This window comes from Pholis gunnellus, assembly GCF_910591455.1.
Source record: "Pholis gunnellus genome assembly, chromosome: 5".
NCBI classification, from domain to species: Eukaryota; Metazoa; Chordata; class Actinopteri; order Perciformes; family Pholidae; genus Pholis; species Pholis gunnellus.
Window position 1 is genome coordinate 4934555 of NC_136531.1, and position 25350 is coordinate 4959904.

At 38.8% G+C, this 25350-nt stretch overlaps 1 protein-coding gene across 1 annotated transcript; it reads right to left on the reverse strand.

Annotated features, from left to right (window-relative positions):
• Positions 1-6333: 6333 nt before the first annotated feature.
• tpcn3 (two pore segment channel 3) lies at positions 6334-23550 on the reverse strand. Its single transcript, XM_079160287.1, has 20 exons — positions 23437-23550; positions 22413-22495; positions 21606-21720; positions 21032-21160; positions 20116-20232; positions 19475-19593; positions 18585-18686; positions 17876-18002; positions 16966-17173; positions 14627-14771; positions 13725-13910; positions 12943-12972; positions 11234-11298; positions 10381-10468; positions 10103-10172; positions 9579-9805; positions 8613-8696; positions 8139-8252; positions 7682-7794; positions 6334-6862 (listed from the first exon to the last, which is right to left on the reverse strand). The coding sequence occupies exons 1-20, from the start codon at positions 23524-23526 to the stop codon at positions 6738-6740; spliced, it is 2337 nt and encodes a 778-aa protein (XP_079016413.1). The 5' UTR covers positions 23527-23550; the 3' UTR covers positions 6334-6737.
• Positions 23551-25350: the final 1800 nt, after the last annotated feature.

Below are 25350 nucleotides of genomic sequence, written 5' to 3' on the forward strand. Positions count from 1 at the left end.
GAGACACAACCCGGATCAGTCCTAGTCCAAAAAATGATCATCAGGCCACATATCAAACGTTTCTGATACGGATCAATAAATTCACTTCCGTTAACGCATCACTGCGGGACACACACACACACACACACACACACACACACACACATACACACACACTGATCTCTGTGGTCCGGGCTAGACCTAGTCCGGATCAGGCCTACCTGGCGCACCGTCCGCTCCTTTTCCGCCTTTTGGGAATCTTCATCTGGGATTTTATTTCGGCACAAAACGTCCTGGTCCAGAAAACCCACCGTTCCTCTAAAGGGGGGCCGGGGTTTGGGCCTCAGTCTCCCGCAGGACTAAACCACCATTTATTTCTCCTCTAACAGTCCCCGATATCAAACCAGCCCACAGACCGGCCGTGCGATGCAGAGCAGACCCGCTGCAGGACCGGGACGCACCGAGTCCACAAAGACACAAGAACTGATTTGGGGTCCCCAGGAGCGCTCATTAAAACCTGCTGTCCGGGTCCAGGTCCTCCTCCGGTACTCCGCTGCTGCAGATGGAGGAGGAGGAGGAGGAGGAGGCTGGGAAGATGCGGACTGATCCTCCCTTCTGCAGGACCAGATCCGAAAGTCAAATCCGGGACAAAACCAGATCCAGAAACCCGCCTGAGGCTGACCCGGGCCGGCTGTCTGTCTGTCTGTCAGAAGTGGTCTGTGGGTGTCAGGTTCTCCGACTCCAGCCTGTTTGTCCGCACTGCAGCTCCGCATCCACCAGCATCAAACCAGCGTCACCGCACCCAACCACAACATCCGGTTACAGCTTTCAAAATAAAACGCCCTATGATGAACGCGTCATCACCTCTTTTTAGTTTGTGTATTTGATATAATTTTTCAAATATCTATATATAATGTCAAATATTAGTTAATATTATCATTGTTTTTATTATCAATTATATATTCATTTTGTATCAACCTGCATAGTCATTTAAAAGTATATATTTACAAAGAGTATTATTAATATTAATTTCTTTTAAGGACATCTGAATCTAAATATTTGTATGTTTTTCTGTTTGGTTGAGAACTTTACTGATGCAATTTAAATTGTCTGTCTTTTGTCAGGGACCAGTGTTCACAACAACAGAAGATTTAATACACAAACTTATTTTTCATCATCAGTTAATCTGCCAATTGTTGTTTCAATAAATTAGTTAATTGTTTTGTTTATAAAATTTCATAAAATAGTGAAAAATGTCTGTTCTGTTTCTCAGAATTTAAATTTGAGGTCTTCAGATGTCTCACTCTTTCCAACCATCAGTCCTAAACAGTAATTCAGTTGACTGTCAACCATCACAACAGTTGCCGATTCATTCTCTGACATTTGACTGACCCTTCAGCTCTACTCTGTTTCTGAGTGAGACGTCTCGTCCTTTAGTTTGGATTTTATTCGAGCCACAGTAGCTGTAAAATGTGACTGTGTTTCATAAATACTTTTGTAACTTTCTTGTCCACAAAAGGTGGAAAGTTTCAGTTTCGTACTTTTTCTCAGAAGCAGAGAAGTAAAGTCTCCTGCAGTACTTCAGTCCCGTGTAGAGCTTCTACTTTACTCCACTATTTCTACTTTGGAGACATTCTACTCTTCCTCCATCACATTTCAGAGGGAATGTTCTCTTCCTTTTTTTCTTCAGACATATCTGACAGTTGGAGTTACTTTGAGGATTCACATTGGAAAAAGAAAATGTGCAATAACCGAATAAAACCTGATGCATCTCGATAGACAGAGTAGATTCAATCACGTCCTCTTTCGGGGCAGAGGTAGTACATTTACTCAAGTACTTTACTTAAGTAGTATTTTGAGGTACTTGTACTTTACAGATTCACAATCCGGTTTATTACCAAAAAGGGTTTTCATACAAGGAGTTTGCTTTGGTGTATTGATACAGGAAACATAAATATAAAATGGAAAATATAGATTAAAATACTTAAAAATACTATTTACTAGTGATTTGCTTTCTTTGTAATTTGTATTTGATATATTTGATCTAATTTCTGCTACTTTATACTTCTACTCCACTACAACGAACGAGTAATTATTTATGATCGAGATTTGTGTGCAGTGTAAAATATAATCTGATCATCACATGAGGTCATTAAGATCAGCTCCACTTTTGTGAGCATTCATTTTTAAAGGCTACTTTGCATGCAGGTGATAACAATCAGATAATATGTAAATATTAAGACACTCTGAAAGGGGCCATTCTGCATAATGAGGACTTTTACTCTTTATGCTTTAAATACAGTTGCTGATACAGTTCTCCTAATCAGCTCTGTATTGATCATATCAACTTGTGGATGTCACGTAACGTCTTCTATTATTGAACAATGGAGGTTTTAATAACTGGAGCAAAGGTCCACAGAGAGATGCTGTGCACTAACCTAAAATACCAGGCGCGCTTCTAAACCCTGATTTTGAATCTCGCATCGATAATCTCACTTAAACAGACTTTTATCACATTATAAATATTGCTAAAGTGCAACCTCTCCCAGGCAGTTACTGAGAGACGTATGCATGCTTTTATCACTATAGGCTTGATTATTGCAATGCTCTCCTCTCTGGTCGACCAAAGAAAAGCTATAAATAAGCTGGAGATCAGTCACAGTGCAGCAGCACATACTGACCAACACCAGAAGGACAGCAGGCGTCTCACCTGTCCTAAAGTCCCTTCACTGCTTATCTGTCATTTGTAGAAAATATTTGAAGGTCTTTTTCACTCACATGAGGCTCACTTAAGGCCTGCCTACTTGTCAGTTCTTAATTTATGCGCCCCACACTGGTATTTCAGTTGTTCCCTGCATGGTAACTATGGAGGCAGAGTTAGTGTCTATGATGCATTGCTTGTATAACTATCAGGCTCAGTTCTTCTCTTTTTGCTCTTCCACAAAGCAGAACAAAAATATTCGGTGATGCTGCTCTTAGCTGTTATTCTGGTTGGATCTGTGAGCCGCTGAAAATATTGATATTTTAAAACTAAAAAACAATCGATTCAGTCTGGCTTTTTTGCAGTGTTTTTTTCATTTTATGGCCTTTATTGTCATTGCTTATTATTAAGTCCTATTTCAGACAGTGTCTTATGTGTTTGCTATGGTTTTAGTATTTATAAATATTCTATTTCTTATTTCATCTTGCTCTATTTTACTGTTTTACCTTGATAAATGTATTCAGTGTTGTATTTTATTTATGTATTTTATTTATTTCTTCTAAGCATTCTCTTAATCTTGATCCATTTTATTTTATAACCCGACTGTAAACAAACCACCTGTGTGTGCACTCACGTTTGTATATATATCGGATTCTATATTTTATTTTATAGTAGAGGATTGTATTTATTTTTGAGACATTTTTAAAACCCCCAGTGTAAACAAGTGTTTTTTTTAATATATTTGATTATATATTTTGTTGTATATTATAGTTTAATATTATATTTATTTCAGGACAAACACAACCCCACTAAAAACAAACCACCAGTGTGTTTTTATACCACCTTAATTTACTATAATTATTCAAATGTATTTGATTCTACCTATTATATTATAGTATGTTATTGTGTTTATTTCAAGACATTTCAAAATATAACTCCACTGTAAACAAAACCACAAGCGTGTCACCACCATTATTTTCTTAATATATTTTTTTCTGCATACTTGGATCGATATTTTGTTGCATATTATTGTATTGAATTTATTTCAGGACATTTTAAAACATATCCCCACTGTAAGCAAAAAACTGCTTATTTGAAGTTTGATTTATAATCGATTCTATATTTTATTTTGTACTGTAGTATTGCAGTATTGTAGTATTGTAGTATTGTAGTATTGTAGTATTGCAGTATTGCAGTATTGCATATGTGGTGTACCTACTGTTTCCGTCTTTACAGTAACGTTGATGTTTTATTAATCATGTGAGGGAGTCAGGAGGCGCTGTTCAGTCCCACCCTGTAACCAGCAACTGAACGCCTCATCCTCCCCTTCATTTACCGTCGGGCCTTTTCTACTGTTGTCACACCAACACACCGACGGGAGGCTTCTATTCTCAATAGAAAACAAAAAATCTGATCGATTGTTTTCTGTGGAGATTATATTGATCCGACATCGTGCCTGTGGCCTCGCGCACACCGACACACACACACACACACACACACACACACACACACACACACACACACACACACACACACACACACACACACACACACACACACACACACACAGTAACACTCTTCATCGCTTTGGTTTCCTGTTCGATGTTCGTTGCGATCACTTGATTCGATCAGTTTCTAGCGTTTGTTTGTTTTCTTACCTGAATGTTGTTTTCTGTCCGGAGCCGAGCAGGATCCTCCTCCTCCACTCCCTCTGCTCCATCTCTACAGCATCAGCACCACTCTGAAACACACACACACACCTACACACACATAGATACACACTCACACACACACACAGACACTTCCTCGGTGTCTCCACGTTAAAGCTGCAGCCCCACAGCGCGCCCTGCTGGCACGGAGCCTGTTGAAACACTACACAAGTATTCATGTAGATAAAGTATCAGCAGTAAAAGTATACAAGTATTATCCACTTCAGGTAGTTAGAGTATCAGCAGTAAATGAAAACATGTATTATTAGCTCAATGCAGTGAAAGTATCGGTAGTAAAAGTACACCAGTATATCAGCTTAATCAGAGATGGGCAGTATTTCTATTACTTGTCTTTGAAATACGTATTTCAATTACTTTTGAGTATTTTGTCATTTGTATTTGATAGGGCCGATTAAAAGTCGAACGTAATTTGTAACAAAATCCTTCAGAGTGGAGTAATTTTGTATTTAAAATACTCAAAATACTTTCTCCACGAATCAAAAAACAGTTCACAAGTTCAGTCTTCAGATCTTCAAGTTCAACGGATTGTCTGCCGAGGTAAATATTTTATCTGAGTGAGACAGATGTCAACTAGCTTGATGTATAATTCATGTCTGGGTCTGGCTACATAGCCTATTGTATATACATGGTGATGGTTATAATATCAAGCTAGCCATCGATGCCAACATGCTAATGACGCTAGCATGCTGTCTAGGCTAGTGCATAGCCAGTGTTTAGCAAGTTAACTTATCAGTGGAGTAGCTAGCTATAGGAAGAGGGAGATTGGGAGCTTGTATGTCATATGTGATGAATATTTTCTTGTTGATACAAAGCCAAAGTTTATGGGCTGTTAAGTCCCATTAATAAAAAAAAATATATATATACATAATCAAGTTGTTGTCTTTTAATAGCTTTGCTTAGTTGACATTCTGTGACTGTTCTTCCTGTTTGTGGGGTTCACCAGAGCTTTGTGTACATTATATAAACCTGAATGCTCTGCTAGACCACATTGTGAGAAAACAGAAAATCCAGAAAAAAGTATTTCCTATATTTTAAATACAAAATACATGTATTTTGTTACATTTTCTGGCACCAGTATTTTGTATTTTGTATTTTGTTGTAATACATTTATTTGGGGGTATTTTGTATTTTGTATCAAAATACATTTTGATGTATTTTTGCCCATCTCTGAGCTTAATGCACTTAAAGTATCAGTAGTAAAAGTACATAGGTATTATTAGCTTTAAGTATTGCAGTGAAAGTACTGAGAGACAGAGCTGCAGTGATTTTATAGAGTGAAGTTGTATTTTAAAAAGCAGGAAACATTCAGATAAATGTAAAGCAGTAGAAGTATGAAGTAGCATCACAGTACTTCTAAACTGTGCTTACATACAGTACTTCAGTAAATGTACTCTACATTTCTGCTGCTTTGATGCCAATGAGCTCAGACTCTTCATATAATTAAGAAAACAATCTCAACTTCACTTCCTCGCTTGTTCTGGAGCTTTTGACCACATCACACAGTCTTCATCAGCTGAGTTTGCTCCTGTATGACTCGTCATCCACAGTGAGTCAAAACGCTGAACCACACTTATCAATACCAGATATGTATTTTACAGTTTTACAGCCACATACAAATATCTGGCTCCCATTATTTATTTTCCTTTTATAAATTTCCCAGCGTTAGACATTTTTTGTGTCTTCTCAATTAGAAATTACTTTAAATGTATTTTAATTAGATCACATGGTCTTTTGAGGACTACTTCCTGAATAAACGTTTATATTCATTTGTAAGTTTCCTTTAGATCTTTATGCTTATATTTGATTTTTACAGATTCCACTGTTATAATAAAATCTCATGATCCCAAAGTGTTAGAAACGTATTACTGAATTTTGATGGAAGGAAGAGTTAATAAGTCATATTAAACCTTCATTTGTGGCAGATCTTGTCTTTTTATTAATAAAATATGAATGACATTTCAAATGTACACACAGTCCCTCTTTAGTCTCCTCACTATTAACATAAAGGAAACATTTAAAGTGAGAATCTTACTTTATTTTTTTTACAACAGTTTATTCATTTTTTATTTCAAAATGTATTTACATTTTTCCTGATATTTCACTTTCTGCTGCATCTGTGAAACAGACTTGTTTAGTTTTTTTTCTGCCACAAAGAGGTCAGAAATAAATAAAACAAACAGTTTAAATACTCTGTGTTTCTAAACAGAGCTACAGGAAAGATATATAAAAAATATAACACTGGATAAACATCAGATTTAATATTCTGTATAAAACTGTAAATAAATGATATAATCTGGTTCCCTTCATATACATTTGTACATTAATGTCTACACAGAGCTGAACGCCGGGTTTGCAAAGTTCCCGTTGGCCTCATCGTCGTTCTCAGCGAAGTCTTCGGGGTCGAGGTCGGCCTCGAACATCCGCTGCAGCAGAGCGTCCACCGTCCGATATCCTGACAGGAAACAACCAGTGATGTCGTCATCATCATCATCATCATCATCATCATCATCATCATCATCATCATCATCATCATCATCCATAATCAATACTGTGATCAACAAATCAGGAGCAGAGCACATTGGATTTCTGTCTCTGAACTAAAATATAGAAATCCCATAAGACACAAAAGTTATTTTATTTTGTTAAACTTCACTGAACAGAACATTTCTAAATGTGATATCTTTATGCATTTTTTGTATTGATTATTTGGGGGAACACAAATCTTAATTAATTTGTATTGCCGTTTATTTGTGACATTTTTCATAGTTTCATAAAAAGGTTTCTGTTCGTTAAAACTGGGCTAAATGTCTAAAACACAAGTTTCAGATTTAGATTTCAAAGGCTACTCAGTGAGCATTTAGCTAAAAGGTTCAACAGGATGTTATGAATTTCTTGGCAGATGCGGTTAAAAAGTAACAGAATTGTTATTTACATCGTTCGTACCACGTTTAAAACCAAATGATGTCAGTAAAATATAACGGCGAACGCATTGAACACACCTGGTGAGCAAAATGATGCAATTCCAGTGAAGGTGGTCTGATTTTATCTTTAAAATGTCTTTTGTTTAAAATAAAGAGTTGTCAAAGAGTAAAAGCTGCTCTCATATCTTTTGCTCTTCTGGTTCTTTGATCTACAGATCCCACAGAGTCTGCCCTTTCAAAATAAAAGCATGTATTTGCTATGACCCCCCTCTTGTCCTTAGAAATCGTAATGTCTTTTCTGCACTCGTACTCTGTGTTACCTGCTGCCTGCTGTTCTGACTGTTTCTTACTTTTTGAAGCGATTTTAAACATCAGGCCGGGTTTGTTGTTCGCCGATTGGCCGGTTCCCTGGTCGTTGTCGATGGTTTCCATGGCGTTCACCAAGTTATCCTCCAACTTCTCCCTGGTGCACAAAACAACACGGAAAAAAAGAGCTGAAAACACATAATTCTAATAACCAAACTTTGTTTGATTTGTTTTTAGACGTTCCTCTTATCGTTGTTTTGTGCTTGGGGATTATTGAACCATTTTCAAAAATGGAAAATTTACGACAAACAATCCTGTAACAAGATAAAAACGTTGGGAACCATTACATTAAATGTTACATTTATTGTACATTTCAGACTATAAAAGCTATTCAGACTATTAACAAATAAAGTGCTTTAAAAAAGGACCGTATCGGGGATTTTCTTAGCCAGTTCATCCCGTTTACTTTCCATTATCATTTTATTTTTAATTGTAACGTACTGTGCCACAGCCAGCTCCAGCTCCTCAATCTTCTTCTCCAGAGATGTCTGCAGGTCGCTCTTATCCACCGAATACTCCACGAAGAACGCCTCGAGGACGAACGCCACGAAGATACTGAAAAGCAGGAAGCGATGCATCGTCAGCCCCAGACTAAATGTATGCTGAATAAGCAGTTCCTGACTGCAGTGTACCCATGGACGTACAGACAAGTGTGACTGGAATACTTTGATACTGAAGAAAACTTCTCAGGCAACTTCTGCAGTGATAAGGAGTGCCTTCTTTTCTAAGTGGATTAATGGACACCTCTTGGTGATAAACAGTAGAGATAATGATAAAATGTAAATGTTGTAAATCAAGCTAAATCTAAATGTTGTGGGCCAGACAACAATGACTAACTTGTTTTTAGAACACCTGTGTCTTTCACCTCACACAGTGTCTTTGTCTCATGTCCCTCCTTCTCCTCCTTAGTCTTACTTGATGATGACGATGACGACCATGATGTGGAAGAGGATGAAGAAGAGCTTCGCTGATATGTGGGTGACGGTGGCGAAGCCGCTGCTGAGCAGTGGAGTCACGTTAAGGAATCCCAGAGTTTAACATTTGAATCAATCCGAGTAAAGAAATGATTCCTAAACATCATAATAATATCCGTCAGAACGGTTTACGCCACTACATCTCATAGGACAATACTGTACATTTCACTACATATATTTGCAAGATAATAAATAGTTTAACAAGCTCCCCAGCAGTATGGAAATTAATCAAAATGAGCTCCACCATTCTTAAATAGTTCATTCTGGATAATGAGTGCTTTGACTTTGGTTAATATAACTATTTTGACTTTAGCACATTTTTTAATGAATTTGGACCTTTAACAGTGTTTCTACACTGTTGTATTGATTTCAATTAAGTACATGATCCGAGTACTTCAACCACTACTAGATTTATTTACATTCTGAATCATGTTATCTTAAAATGAAGTTTCTTCTGTATGAAAGCAAAGAAAAGATGCAATAATTAAGCAATAATTTGCATTTTACAAGCAACTTCTAAACCTTATTGTGATATGAACTCACTTACAATAATCGGAATTTCACCAATTGACTTTTCAATTTTTGATCTGAAATTGATCGTTTGACGGATTTCAATAAAGCGTTTTTGAATATTGTACTCTTGAATGTTCTATCTGAGTACGGCAAGCTTCAACATTGATGTACCTGCTATAAAAATGAAGGTGACACTTTTTTTTTTTTTTTACTACAAAACACATTTTAAGTTTTTCAGAATGGCAGTTATTATTGTATTACTTTTTGGATTAGTGATGAGCAGATATTGTTTCAATCTCAGCTACATCAGATTGAACCCAGTGTAAATGGCAGTGCCGTCACCAGTACGACACTACCAGCAGTTTTACTCCCCGTGCGCGAGGCGTTCAGGTGAAGGATATCGTGCCACTGGTTGACCACGGTGAGCTCCAACAGCAGGATGTAGGACGACACCACGTTGTTGAAGTTGTTCTTGCAGTAGTTGAGTTGTGCGAAGGCCGTTCCTTTCAGCAGTGGGTTTCCACAGTACGCCTTCGCCGGGTCGCTGGAGTCCTCCTCGTAAAACTTCACCTTCCCCTTGAACAGCTCCATCCCTACCATGGCAAAGATGTAGTACACCACCTGAGGAGGATGGAGGACGATCGATTTGGACACATTGTGATGAAAGGTGGTCCATGCATTAATGTTCCCCTCAGGATGAATTGTACAAACTTTGGTGATCCAGCGCCATCATCAGGTCAACATTTTAATGTTTCCGATACGATGCTTTATGACCAAATACCAGAATAATTAATGACATTCCCATCAGCCTCAGCTGTACTGATAATTAGCTAATGTTAGCATGTTAGCACGCTAAGCTAAGTTGGTGAACAAGGTCCCCGTCATGTTCCAAGTGGCAATCAACTATCTGCAACTTACAATGATCAGCTGTCCAAATGTGAGGATCGCTGGTCCGATCCTGATCAGGGTGTTGATGATTGCACGAAACCTAACGGGGGATATAGTCCAGGTGAGAGAGCGATGGTACATAACAAGGTGTCCTGCTGTCTAAAAGTAAGGCAGAGTAAAAAACATTTATACATTTCCTTCATCTCATCTGAGTCCATCCCAGGTGTCCAAATGATAAACTAGCTTGAGCAATGATGTAAAACCACAACCGTGTTTGAATCAGACAAAAGTGCATTTAAAGATCAAACCTTTTAATGCTGTCCACCACCCGGATCAGTCTGAGGACTCGCAGGATGAAGACGATGTCCAGGATCTGTCGGCTGGTGTAACTTCCCGCTACAACAGGGAGGACACGATTACTCAGGTTGAAACTGGTTTAACTGTAAATCATGTTGCACCAAACTTTAAAAGTTTGAAATGACTAATACATGTAAAGCTCTCTTTAAACTTCAGTTACATTTTTACTCTGAACATATTCAATTGAATTCTGTTGGACCAAAACGTTAAACTCTAAATTTAAACTGTGATTCATTATCAACTTTAAAAAGGTGCGAGATTGAGAGCATTTCGATTGCTTCTCAACGGCTCTCAACATGGTGACGGCGAGCTGGCAAATCAAAGCTAACGGTGCTAACAGCACTAACAGTGCAAACTGGGGCGAAAGTACTGGCAGAGCGAACAGTATTTACCCGAGGGAGAACCAGAAGGTGGGTGCTACGCATGACGATGCCGTCAGGTATCAGCTCAAAAATGTCATATGTGCCCAGATTTGAACTTTTTTAAATCGACCAGTGGGATCCAAGTTGTTTCCTGTACTTGTTCTGCAGCAGTGGTTTCTTAGCTTTGTTGGTGAATGTCCTTTCACTTTGTGTAAAATAACTGTGAAAAACACTGACGTGAAACTATAAACTGAAGTAAAATCTGATACATTAGAGAAACTGACACCAGAGAATTGATGGTGGTTTAATAGGTGACTCAAATTATTAATTGATACATTTGTCTACTCGACTAATTCGTTCAGCACTACATTGAATAGAGGTCTATGGGGAAAGTTATTTGTGGCGGTACCGCAAAGTTTAAACAGAAGTATAACAAACTTACATGACGTCAGTGCGGAGTTGACGATTGTGGCGATGAGAGCGGAGATGACGATGATGGTGTCGAACCTGAAAACACAAATCAAACATTAGGAAACCATAAAACAAGTTGAGCGTAAATACTTTTCTTCGACAGTGATGAAGCTGAAAGCAAAACCGGCGTTAGCTTAAATGAAGCGGATGTTTTTTTTTGTCCCGTTTGTGTTCACAGGATGTCAGTCAGACATCAACATGTTTAACGACAGAAACATTTCATGGATGTATTAAAAGATCTGTAGGCGCCACCACTCAACCTGTCAATTTGTCCCAGTGGCCACTCAAGGTACTGCAACAAACTATTTCCCCCATAGACCTCTATTATAAAAGAGACATCTGTAACACTGTTCACAGGACGTCTCCAACTGCAAACAAGCTCAGTTAGTACTGTGCGTTATGAATATTTAACCCGTGGAGGTTTTATCTTTGTAAAAGGATTTTCATGTGTGTGACGTCCTGATGTAAAGCATCAATGTGGAAGCCACAACACGTTTTTTTTGGCTTTAAGCTCAGAGAGCAATTTTCATTCAAATGAAGACGGTGCCATCTTTGAGTTTGATATCCAGTTCTTATTATACATCCATGAAACATACAAACGTATCTGACTGAAGTCACTGCAGCTGCACTGCTCACCAGCGGGGAGCGCAACAATGCCACTGAAAAGAAAGAAAACAACTTCAACAGCTGCAGCAAAAGAGTTTCAGCACACTTGGTGGTCCCTTTATTATTAGGTACACCTGCACAGTTTAATACAATACAACTATTCTGCCATAAGGTTATGGCGCTTATCATATTCAGTTTGTGTTGACTCGGTTATAGAAGTTCCAATTCAATCAGTTAGTGGTGGTGGATGTTTTCTAATATTTTGAATGTATGTAGCATGTATGTCTAATTGTCAGCCCACAGAGCCCTTTTGTGAATCTGGAAATGTTGCATATGTTCAACAATTTGGATACTTGGTATTAATTAGTGTAATCACATATATGGAAAATATTTCAGCAACTGCTTGGCTGATTTGGGCGGTATTCGATATAGGTTTTGGATGTTGATTCCATATTTTTAAAATTCAAAATGGCCGTTTAAATATATGAAAATAGTGGGAAGGACACAGGATTAGAGACACCACATTTTGTTAACAGGTTTCTGACATTGTCAACAAAAACTGAACATTCTAAACTTTGTAAAGACAGATTAAGTTATTAAGTTATGGCAGAACTGTTGTATTGCATTAGATTGTACAGGTCTACCTAATAAAGTTGCAATTGTGTGTAATTAATGTAAAAAGTCAGAGAAAAAACTGAAAGTGTGAATGAGAAACCAAAACTGTGAGCAGCAGGTTGAAGTCCAGCTAGTGACCTCCAGTCACTGTTTCTACCTCGCAGTAAAAATACAGAGAACAACATCTGAAGACCTGAGAAGGTTTTTTTGTTTGTTTTTTGCTCGCAGTTTTGGTTTCAAATTTTTTGTCTTTTGTTCATGGCTTTTTCGTTAAGACTTTTTTACTTTCAGAATGTTGGCCCTAAAACAGCTCCACGAAAAAAAAGTGTATTCACTCCATAATGGCACAAAAATAACCCAATAAATTGCCGCCTCAAGCATCAGTGAGCTGGTCCAAGCGCTTACAGGCGTTCGACTGAAGAAGCAGCAGATGATGGAACTGGAACATGTGTCACATACCTTGTACTTATAATCTGGGACGAAGAATAGCTGTGTGAAATGGACGTGACACAGCTCATTGAATTTAGATTAGGAAACGTTTTTCATTTTGAGTTTTATCAGTAAGTGTTTCCTCATATTGGAGGATGTTCTGAAAAAAACACTTATTGAGTTTCAAACACAAGCAGATTCAAACAAATATTGAAATATAAAATATTGTTATTTTATACTAAATCGTACACATTTTCTTCAAGTTGAGCCGAGATCATGTAAATGATGATTTTATAAACGTCCATGCAGTCCATCAGAAGGTATTAAAACCTCGATACATTAATTAATACATCCAACATTAGTTCATAACAATTCTATAAATTCATCATGATGTAAAATAAACTATCTGGATGAAATTTGAAGTTAAGATCAGTTTTGTAGGAAGTGAAGAAAACGAAAAATTGTTTTGAGATCTTTCCATCTGACAAGAATTCATTTGTGTCTAACTGTAACTAAGATGAGGTCCTCTGTTTTTTTTTCAGAGATTGTGGGGCATATTCTTTGGGCTGATTCCAGTATTTCTAGACTAGAGACTTGAAGAGAAACATCTCGTCACATGATATCTGATGGAACCTCTTAATTTCATCCTCATAACAACATTTGTTGAACTTCATCTCCAGCTTCCCGTGGACAAAATGCAGCGTTACCCAGAATCCTTTGCTCATTTGGGACAAACACAGTGTGAGATTCTACCAGACGCCGACAGTGGAGGTGACGTGAGGTGGAGATGGTGTACGTCAGCTTGTCCTCACCAGTTCCAGAAGCTGTGCCTGGAGAAGAACGCTCTGGGCTCGAACACGTAGAGCTTCAGCAGGATCTCCAGCAGGTAGAGAGCCAAGAAAACCCACTCAGAGTTAGCGATCAACGGATTTGTCTCATCCAGACCGATGAACACAGCGTTCACCAGGATAATCAGGTCGTACACGATCACAAAGGCCCTGAAAGACACACACACATACACCTCTATGATTTGTTTCTGCAGGTCAGGGTTCATCTTCACCAAACATCCTGAAATGTTCTAAAGCTTTATTTATACTCTGTTTGGCACCGTAGTGCGATCCTCTGCAGACGGCACGCAGATTGTGAAGAATCAAAAAGACAACGAGTATAACCCAGAGACTGTAGGTGTAACAAGGCGGCAACCTCTGGTTCTGCCGTGTGAAGCCGATGCAGAAGTGTCTAAAAACGTGCATTATCTCTACTGACCAGCAGGGGGCGACGCCTCTGGTTGCAAAAAGACGTCCGATTGTATAGAAGTCTATGAGAAAATGAACCTACTTCTCACTTGATTTATTACTTCAGTAACATTGTAAACATGAGTTTATGGTCTCAATCTTTAGTTCTAGTTCAAGCCTTCTTCGATACAGCATGAAGTTCATTTAGACAATATTAGGAGGGATTGTAATTATCTGTAAACTCATCTCATATTCATGGACTATTGTTATTGTATTGCCTTTGTACAATCCCAATGAAGAAAGAAGTCAAGTATTACATGCATTATAAAGAAACAAAGGTTGAATATCCTATAAAAGATTTGATTAGGTTGGCAAAATAAAAATAATATATATATTTACAGAATATATAAATAATTGTATAGATACCGAGCGCTACAAATAAATCAGTTATACAAGCAGATAAAACCTGTCTGTCTCACCGGTGTTGGATTAATCGGCAGAGGAGGCGGCTGGGGGCCGACAGGTAGAGGGCGGGGCATGCAATCTGGAGTGGGTGTGGTCTTGACTTGAGCGTGATCACCTCGATGTTCAGGAGGTCGGCCAGCTGGACGAACGCCACCTTACCTGTCAATCAATCGACCAACAAAAACTAAACCACAAACACCATATCAAATATTGTTAAAAGTATTTGTATGCGATTATGGCCGATTTCTAATTATTCTGATGACATAACTTTCAGTTTACAGACAATTACACAGTCTTGTGTCTTCCTTAATGTTACCACTTCAGGGCCTGATCACCTGTGTGCAGCTGTGTTTTGACTTATCATCTCAGTCACTGTACTCTGCACAAAAGACTGATCAGAAACCTGGATCAGGTGTTTAAATGATGCCCCAGTATCCTGGTTTCTATTGGAGTACTCCAGGTAGCATAGCCATGTCTCTTAAAACCAGGATGTGATGTGCGTCACATAACCAGGAAACAAAGTGTTCATGTAAACAAACTTAATGAGGGAAAACTAAACTGGACTGACACGTGCCGAGGTTTCATGGAGTGTTCAAGAGCTCCTTTTCAACTCGTAAAGTTGGAGATTTAAGAGTTTACCGGCAGAAAGTTTCTCTCTAACAACCAAGAAATAAAAACTGAATAATTACCACCGGGCATCCACGTGTCCTCCTCACTTTTATTGTTTCCTGACTTACAACTTTCATCTTGTTTGACATCAGCTATTAAGTAATGAAATGTATTGATGATTGGTTTCTGGTGGATGTTGCAGCTGCCTCTGCTGGAATTGATTGGAGGCTGGGCCAAAATGATGACGGAGGGTAGTGTTAACGGTGGCTGATTGTGCAGTTAGATAAACTGTAACGTTTGTGTTCAAGTCATTAACCTCTGTTGTGTCTCCTCTCCAGGGTCTTTGGGCTAATAGAGCGCTCAGGGTACCCGAGCACCAATTTAAAGTTCCCGTAGACACCACGTAGTAATTAGTAGAGGGGTGTTAGTGCAGTTGAAGCTCCTGTTCAGGCTTTCTATGACTCTATTGTGATGTGCAGCATAAATAGAGATCATGCAGATGATTGACATTAGGGTGATAGAGATGTATTTGTGGTCGTTTGGGTCATTTTGTTGTCAGGTGAGAGTCCGAGTTCCGCATACTGTGATGGGGTTGAGGTCGTTATCCATCAAGCGCCGTCGCTGCCAGGACCACATGCTGCCCGTGGTGCACCGCATGTTACATAGATCAAATACATTTCATGTTTCCTGTTTTAATTGTGCTGAAATAAACACCTAGTTGGTCTGCACCTAACCTCTGTCTCCAGTCTCCTGCTTTTAAAGTTCAGCCGCCATGTGGCCATCCTAACATGCTACTTGGTTTTTATTACAGCTTTTGTTTTATTACTGTTATTTATCTGTAAGGCAGGTGTGTGTGTGTGTGTGTGTGTGTGTGTGTGTGTGTGTGTGTGTGTGTGTGTGTAAAATGTTAATGCACTGTTTTAGGAGCTGCAGAGCAAATTTCATTGTCATTGAGTGAAACGGTCCACCTGGCTTCGTGTGATATCTGCTCTTCTGCTCAGTTTGTTCTCAGAATAAAGTTGAACTAGATGACGAAGCAGAGTTTGACTTCCTCCATGTGGAGGATGAGTGTGCAGATACTGACTCTGCAGAAAGCTGAGAGAGGTGGTTCACCGGGCGGAGAGCCGCTGTGGTTGCGGCCAGGCGGCAACCTTCGGTTCTTAATAGTTAAGTCCATGCGGAAGTGTCTTAAACCTGCATTCTCTCCACTGGCCATCAGGGGGCGACTCCACTGGTTGTATAGAAGTCAGATTGTATAGAAGTCTATGGGAAAATGACTACTTCTCTCTTGATTTATTACCTCAGTAAACATTGTAAACATGAGTTCATGGTCTCAATCTCTAGTTTCAAGTCTTCTTCAATACAACATGATGTTCATTTAGCAAATTATGGTCCATTTAGAGTCAAACAGACCATAAAGCATTAAGACATCAAGACTGCAGCAGGTGAGATGTGTGTCTTGTTCTGCCTGTAATGCATTTACTATCTCACTATTCATTTATAAAAGGTTTTATTTTAATTAACTCTTTGAAAGACATGATTTTAAGTTGTTGAGGAGATTCTTCTCTGATCAGAGATTTATAGTAAAATAAAACAGTAATAATCTCAGTGTCACCCAGTGAGAGCTTTGTATGGGTACAACTATGTATAGTCTACAATGATATATATATATAGTGTGTGTGTGTGTGTGTGTGTGTGTGTGTGTGTGTGTGTGTGTGTGTGTGTGTGTGTGTGTGTTACGCACCAATGAACCCCTGGTTGTTGTCGTCAGAGACGCTCCACAGCAGCTCTCTGTGGGCGTTGCTGATGTCGGGCTGGACAAGTTTGACAATCTGGTTCCAGTTAGCCTGTTTCACCACCGGCTCCCCGCCCTCCGCCCTCTGCTCCTGCAGCACGGCAAATGCTCGCACCATCTTGTGCCTTTTGGCCCTCACCAGCTGCCGTACCTCCTCCTGGTGGAGTGAGAGAACAGCTGTTTATCCTAAAAGCTGAGGTGCAATGCTTTTAAAAAGGCACCTGCTCTCCTTTTTGCTCAACTAGAGTTAAAACATTAAACGATGTGGATTCTATAACGTGTCCAGACATGAATTTGTCAGTCAAAGGTTTTAAACACTGTACATCCTTAATTAATATGTCTGTTTGTATCATTCTTTACACAATATTTCTTCCAGAAATTAAGTTGAGGTCGTCTTATATTTTAAGACGAGACAATTGTGTTTGCACAGAATCAGATGTTTGAATAGCGAGAGTACCGCTGGCTTCAACAGAGTGTTGCATTATGGGATGTTTGTAGCCTTAAAGCTGTAGTTGGTATTTTTTTATAAAAAAAATAACACAGCTGTCAAACTGGTGAGAATGACTGCTGTCACAGATGAGCTCAAAGAGATAAACAGAGACTGAAACATGCAAAAAGCTTACAAGAGTCTGACAAGATACTGTGAGAGTGTGTGAGTGAGAGATTAGATGATTTACGTTCTGCTTTAACAGTTTCACTCTATGAGACAAAAGATGAGGACCTAAATGCTTTGTAGCTTTTTTCCTGAATTAGAGGTTGAAGTAGAGCTGTCTGCAGTAGTTTTAATAGTTTTAACATTTAAATGAAATATAATGTTTACATGGCGTGTTTCAGACTCTCTGTCAGACCGTCGTCGTACCTTCAGGTATTTCTTGTAGTTGTTGTAGACGACGGCCAAGAAGACGGACATGAAGATGTAGGTGTTGATGAGAATGTACAAGATGAAGAAGATGGCGAAGAAGAAGCTGGCGTTGTACGCCGGCATCCTGCCAACGAGAAGCAGAAGACAAAACATGCAGATAAACAGATAAATGTTTCTGAGAGAGTCACTTCCTTCTTCTTTTCCGTGAGAGCTTCTGACTGCAGACACAAGAACGTGTTGATGGACACAAGAAAAGAGTCGCCGACAAAAAGACATTTACAAAGTTCATAATAATTCATGCTCACAGAAAAGAATAAAGTAACGTCTTTAAAATGATGGCTGCTGTAACGCCGCCATGCTGTGAAGGTGGTTAATGATGTTCTCACCATTAAAGAAATGGAGATGAATCTATAATTTAGAGAATATGAAAATATTGTAGTTCAATACAATTCAAATTGTTTAATTGGATTTGAAATGTTTTGCTGTGTAGTATAAACTTCCACCTTTTCATCAGGAAGTACAAAAATACAAGATTTTTTAATTTGTAAAATACTCCAGAGTCTCTAAATGTTTTGTACAATTTCAAACCTCGAGCTAAAGGGAGGAAACTGAAACGGATGGTGGAGTAGAGGAGGTCAGAGGTCAAATCTGACCTCAGACCAGGTGCGTGAAGACACAGTGAAGAGAGTTTGTCTTAAAGTCTTACATGACGTCGGGGCTGTTGGCCGTGGTGACGAGGACGTACAGATCGAAGACGATCTCCAGGTAGTTGGTGAAGTACGGAGCTCCATCGATAGTCTTCAGACCTCTGCAGAAAACAAACAATCAGTCTTCTTCATAAAGTGCTGTTTTTGTTATAAAACTTGACATAAATACTGAGCCTCAGATTCACAAATAACTTGGAGATCATCAAACTGTCTTTGAATTCAGATTAGAGAACGACATTATACATTCATTCATCCAGAGGGTGCAGATCCTAAATATATGCAATGCCAACAAACAAACAAACAGGTTTCACTCTGAGAAAAAAACAGGTAGTTAATGTGCATACTTAAAGGCCAAAAATATATATTTTGCCTCTTAACTGTAACTACTAATAAACTATATTTTCATTTAGGAACTATTTTCTTTCAACCACAGTTCCTACATGAAAAGACAGACATCTCTGCAACACTCACACCAAAACAATCTAGATTAATAAACAGCTCTACAGGTAAGAGGAAAAACATGCATCTTTGATTTTGGGGTGAACTGTCCCTTTAAGAGTTAAGCTTCATCTGAAGACACAGGATTTAGGAGGATTTATTGGCAGAAATTGAATATAATATTCATAGCTATGATTTCAATAGTGTATAACCCGCTGAAACCACGAATCGTTGGGTTTTTCGTAGCTTAGAAAGAGCAATTCATATCTACATATCACGCAAATTATTCATTCATAAATCAGGAAAATAAAATAGCAACACCTCTTTTAACTACTTACAACACAAACCTCTATCCTTCTGGAGGCCGTCTGACTCGTGCTGCCTCACCAGCGTTCACAGCTCATTTGAAGCTGTTGATTATGTGTCGGATTAAAAAGTGACTGAATCTCACCGTTTGCCCAGCAGCTTGAGCGCCATGAGGGAGAAGATCAGGAGGCTAAACATGAAGAGCAGGAAGACGTAGAAGATCTGAGGCAGAGCGTTCCGGATGCTTCTGAACGCTCTGCGGAGCTGAACACAAACAAACAAACAGAGTTTATGAAGGAGGACACGAACAACTCATTATTGATGCGTTCAGGCGCCGTCGGCTCAGAGAGTCAAACATCTGCACGTTTGGCAGCAGGAAGTTTAAAACAGCAGAGTTCAACTGAACACATTTGATTAAAGGACAGATGCCAGTCACTTATAAAAACACAGCTGCAAGTTTACCTGTGAAACACCTGAACACACACACACACCTGCTCACATGACCACAGTCAAACTTTATGAGGCAAAGTCTTCTTAACTTCTGGTATCAGAATTTCACATTCACTTAATTATTTTCTCGTAATGTTTTTTAACAATGCAAGTGACCAACTCAGGACACACACACACACACACACACACACACACACACACACACACACACACACACACACACACACACACACACACACACACACACACACACACACACACACACACACACACACACACACACACACACACACACACACACACACGACAACGGGTGAGACAGGTGAGACAGCTTACCTGCCGTCCCTCTGTGACGTTGACCAATAGCAGCGGGCGCAGGACTCTGGACCAGCGGACAGCGTAACAGTCTGAAGCTATCAGCGCTTCGTAGATGATCATATCGACCAGAGTGAGCTGGACGACACACAGAAGTCAAACATAAACTGTTTATTTGAATGTTTGATACAAATGTCTGGCACATTTCAGTTTCTCAGCATTTCTGAACGGTTTTCCTGCATTTATTTTCTTCTTTAGGTGGAATCAGTTTTAATTTCACCTCCGTGTTTTAAATGTTTAAAAACACGAGTTAGTAAGTTTGTGTTTTGAGCAAAATAACTTCATGATTCAAATGGCCGCCTCACTGAGTCACCAGGAAGCCGCTTTGCTTTAAAAAAAGAAAAGGCGCTGACGGGGCAACATCTCCGGCTAAAGGTTGTTTCACAACAACAGACAGAAAGTCTTCTCAGCACATTCTGAATCTGCAGCTCACAGACAGGAACTCTGCTCACAGCTAAAACCAGGAACTGCTCCGGGTCCAAACAGCACGACTCACCAACTGTCACCAGGACGAAACCTTGACCCGAGCCGAAACACTTCACAGTGATTCCCAACAGTTGTTCTGGTTTTGTCTGATTGGTTGTCAGTTATTCTGGTTTCAATTGTTCTAGTTATTCTTGTTCTGGTTTCAATTGTTCTGGTTTCAATTGTTCTAGTTATACTTGTTCTGGTTTCAATTGTTCTGGTTGCAGTTGTTCTGGTTGATCTGTCTTTTTCTTGTTTTGTATATGTTGCGGTACCGTGAGTGGCCACTGGCTGACAGAGAGGCTGATAAAACATCCAAGTTATTAACAAATTTACTGAGTTCAGTTTCCCCCTTCGCAGCTTAGTAGCTCCTCCCACCAGATTAATGATGATGTTGATAAGCCCCGCCTACCACAAGGATGACGATGATGCAGATGTTTTTGGGATCTTTCCAGAACTTGTCTCGAGGAATCACTTTGGCGTAGTGAACGAGTCGAAGGGTGAAGCCGAGCAGACAGAGCAGCTCCACCAGCATGGTGTACTGAAAGAAACAATAGCATACACACTGTTGTTGACACAATGTGATTTTAATGGATCGTCTCGATCACTGGTCTGTGGTACTGGTCTAAACTGGTTTCACTCCTTTCTGCCTAATGAGGCTGTTCGTGCTGGTGACTTTAAATCCTCCTCAGTCTGCTGTAATGAAACATTAAAGATCAGACGGTCATGGCCACACAATATACTCGTTTCAAATTCGCTCGAAAGACGTCGATCAGAAATGAAAAAGTATCTTTGAAAAGAAATCAGTGAGAACCGTAAACCCTCAGTGTTTGGTTTGACTTGTGTAAATTGAGGACTAAACACAAAGCTTCTTCTATCTGCAGAATTGATGTAGATTGTTTTTCTTCCAATGAAGTGCACATAAAAAGAAAGGAAGCATGAAAACAGAACAGCGTTGGTGTGTCAGATGCCGGCGGCCATCTTACCAATGAAGGCACAGGGAAGACGGCCGGCTCCTCGAAGATGGCCAGAGACAGATCCACCAGGATAAAGAAGAAGATGAGCACCTTAGGGATCCAGTGATTGTAGCGCAGATACAGTCTGGACACACACACACACACACACACACAAGCACACACACACACACAGCCGTGTTTTCATGACTTTTGGGGACATTACATTGACTTACATTCATTTCCTGAAGACTTACCCAAACCTTAACCTTAACCTTACTCTAACCAAGTCTTCACTGTAAAGATTTACATTTTGGGGACATGCAATTGTCCACATTTTGGTCCCTCCAAAACTGTGTAATCAGATTTATGTGCGGATTAATCCACATTTGGTGCTCTAGTGAGTGTCTGTGGCAGCAGGACGATGTGTGCGTGTGCGTGTGCGTGTGTATGTGTGTGAGATGATGGAACATGTCACCCAGTGACAAAGTGAGGCTCACTGATGTGTTTTTAATAGTTTCTAGACAACCTTGGAGCTCTATGGCACAGAGGAAGAAGAGATAACAGGCTGAGTAGATACATCCACTGTTGATTTGAGTCTGAACACTTAAACACGAGGGGATCAAACCGTAAAGTTTAGCATCAGTTCTGAGATGTTGTGATGGATGGAGTTCAATATGATATTATATTATATTATATATATATATATATATATATATATATATATATATATATATATATATATATATATATATATATATATATATATATATATTATATAATAGTGATTTAAAAAAAGCAGGAGATGAAGCGTCTGGATTATAAATGTGCATGTCTCACCTCACAGCCTGAGGCGTCGTGTCAAAGTAGATGTTCCTGTTGTACTGAGCGTCTGACACATAGATGGCAGCCAGGTCAAAATCCTGAAACACACATTTATCAAAAGGATGAAGATTACCTGTTTTCATTTTATGACCTCAATCTCCTATATATATATATATATATATATATATAAATAATAAAATATTTTATTAAAAAAGAAAAAAACTTGATTTTGAGAATCGCTTTACACTTTATTATGATGTTATTTATTAATTTTATAGTTGAATTAAAACCTCCATGACAGTGTCAGCAAACATGCCTCAGCTCCATTGGGGCAGAATCGTTGAGATCAAACTATTAATTGAACGACAGAAAATAAAATAGCAAATATTTTATTTTCCTTTTTCTAGAAAAAAAACAGACATTTGTATTTGTTTTATATTACAGTGAACTTAACATCAAACAACAGACACAACAACTAAATAAATCATCTTGGACTCTATTGTATATTTAATTTATTTTTTACAAATTTGAATATATGTACCGATAAATCAATTAAAAACAAAAATATACAAATTAATTGACAATGGAAATAATGGAAAGTTGTTCCTAATAAAGTGGCCACAGAGTGTAAAACTGTCCGACAGGATAGATTAAATAGACTTTAACACTAGGAAATATATTTAAAGGGATATAAAAGGGGACAATTGTGTGTTAATCATTCACTTAAGTTCAAATGAATCATGAATCATTCAGTCTCTTTTAAAGCCAGCTGTTCATCTGTAGATCACAATGTGACTCTTCAAACAGTTTGAGCAGCAAAGATGAAACAGAAAAAGAAGCAGCTGAGACCTCACAGAGTTTACTGGAGTTAATCACAAACATGTACTGGAAGTGTCTTCTTCACTGTTTAACTGCTTTATGGTGCAAACGGGACAAAAGTCCACGAGTTTACTGCTGTCATGTGAAATAAACATACATGCTGAACAAATGAGTTTAGTTGGTGCAGAAGCATCAGCTGGGAGCGCACTCAGACTCTCACCTCTTTGCTTTTCGCAGCATTTCCTCCGTTTGGGATTCCCTTTCCTGCAGACTCATCAGGAATGTCCTCGCTCTTGTCTGGCTCGGACATCTCTCAAACTTCCGAAACGATTAGTCCCCCAAACAAAAGTTCTAAAAAGTTGTCCTCACGCTCCTCGGAGAGTTTGCAGACTGAGTCAGTCCGAGGCGGAGTGTTTTTTGTGTCTCTGCAGGACAAAAAGTCCAAACTTATTTTTCCCCTTCTCAGTTTGAGTTGTAAACGTCACGGCGGAGCATCCGTCTGTGAGGATCCACATCACATGTTGTGCTCTCTGCTGCACGTTAACGGGTCAGTTTAACCTCCGCCAGGCTTCTTCTGTCCGACTCTGAACTGATCCGAGCGTCTTGCTCTAATAAACCCCAGGATGCATGCTGCCTTCACTGACCGGAGGAAATATGGGAGGACAGAGTTACGTAGTTTCAGGCTCGTGACTGTAAAAAATAAACTCTGTAATTTAAATATTGTTTTAATTCCCAAGGAGGTCATTATTATTATTATAATATTTTTGTTTTCACCAGTGAGTGACAAGACTCTTTTCAATGTTGTTTTCATTTAATGTTTGAAAAACATGATCACAAGCAAGTAGAAATAAGAAAATATAACAAACAAATATAAGATTATATATACATACCCACATTATTATTTAATCTACTCGTTTACTCATTAACGTTTTGGTGATTTTCTGTCTTTTCAAAATTGTATTTTAAAATTGCGTTTCCTGTTTGAATGAGTGAAGCTCGTGTGTCGCATTCAGTTCGATTTTGTGTCAACGCTTGTTTTTGCAGACTTTAATCGGAGACATTGAAGGCAGCACGAGGCATGTGACTCACAGCAGCAGGATAACGGAAACGAGGGAAGAGAGACATTCAAAGACCAAAACGCACTGAGTGGAAATACAGAAGAAGGGAGTCAACGACGTTCTTCATGTGAAAGGAGATATCCACCTTAAAACAGATTTTAGACTCGGACCATGATGTCACGAGGAGGGGGGGGGGGGGGGATGAGGATTTACTCTGCAGTTACATTTATTCTCTCAAAATTCTTTATAAAACACAAATTCTTAAGACTCAACAGGTCTTTTATGTGAAAACAATTGAAACATCAGAGTCAAACCTGAGAATTGAACAATGACATTAAAGATTTGTAGTATTTTCATAAAAAATACAGAATCATCACCAAGTACATTTTCATGTGATGTGTATACGATCAGACTGATGTACATTATAGTTTTATTTTAGGGTGTAATTTCCCTTCAAGGCATTCATATGCAGATAATCAATCTCTTTATATTTCTGTTTGTGAATCTACCACCTGGTTCACTTCTTATATTATTAAAATGCACTTATTGTTACATTAATCATAATTGAAATAAAAGTGATTTAACAAGCTTATCACATAAAACATTCACCTCATAATTCTTCCCAGAATAAACTCTGTAAAAATGTTTTTAATACATATATACATTTTGTGCGATTAAAAGCTTAATGAGCCTGACAGAAAGCCACCAGTCATCGCATCATTTCATTAGTCTTGTATTTATAAGAATAAAACAGCTGCTGAGGATTATTATTCTGCAACAAAGTGAGAATCTGAAGTCGTCAACGTTTCTGTCCGTTTTAAACTTTGCAAACTATTTCTGTATTTCTGTGGATCTGCTGCCTCCTGCCGGTCACTCTGCAGTCTGACACTCTGGTTTGCTGCCAGCTGTGAGCAAAATCGTCTAAAAACAAACAATGGAAAGTAGCTTCTTGGGCAAATATTATGAGCAGCGCCATGAAAGGCATTGGACGGATCTACAAAGAGTGCAGCACAATGATGCTTTTATTTAATCAAGCCACTTAAAAGGGCCAGTTTGTAGGATTTAGGGGAATCTAT

Coding starts and splice junctions, on each gene's coding strand:
- tpcn3 (XM_079160287.1), bottom strand. CDS start 23,526: ATGTCCGAGCCAGACAAGAGCGAGGACATTCCTGATGAGTCTGCAGGA. Junction 18,687..19,474: donor CTCAAGCTGCTGGGCAAACG/GTGAGATTCAGT, acceptor TGTTTTCTGCAG/AGGTCTGAAGACTATCGATG. Junction 6,863..7,681: donor GTTTAAAATCGCTTCAAAAA/GTAAGAAACAGT, acceptor GTTTCCTGTCAG/GATATCGGACGGTGGACGCT.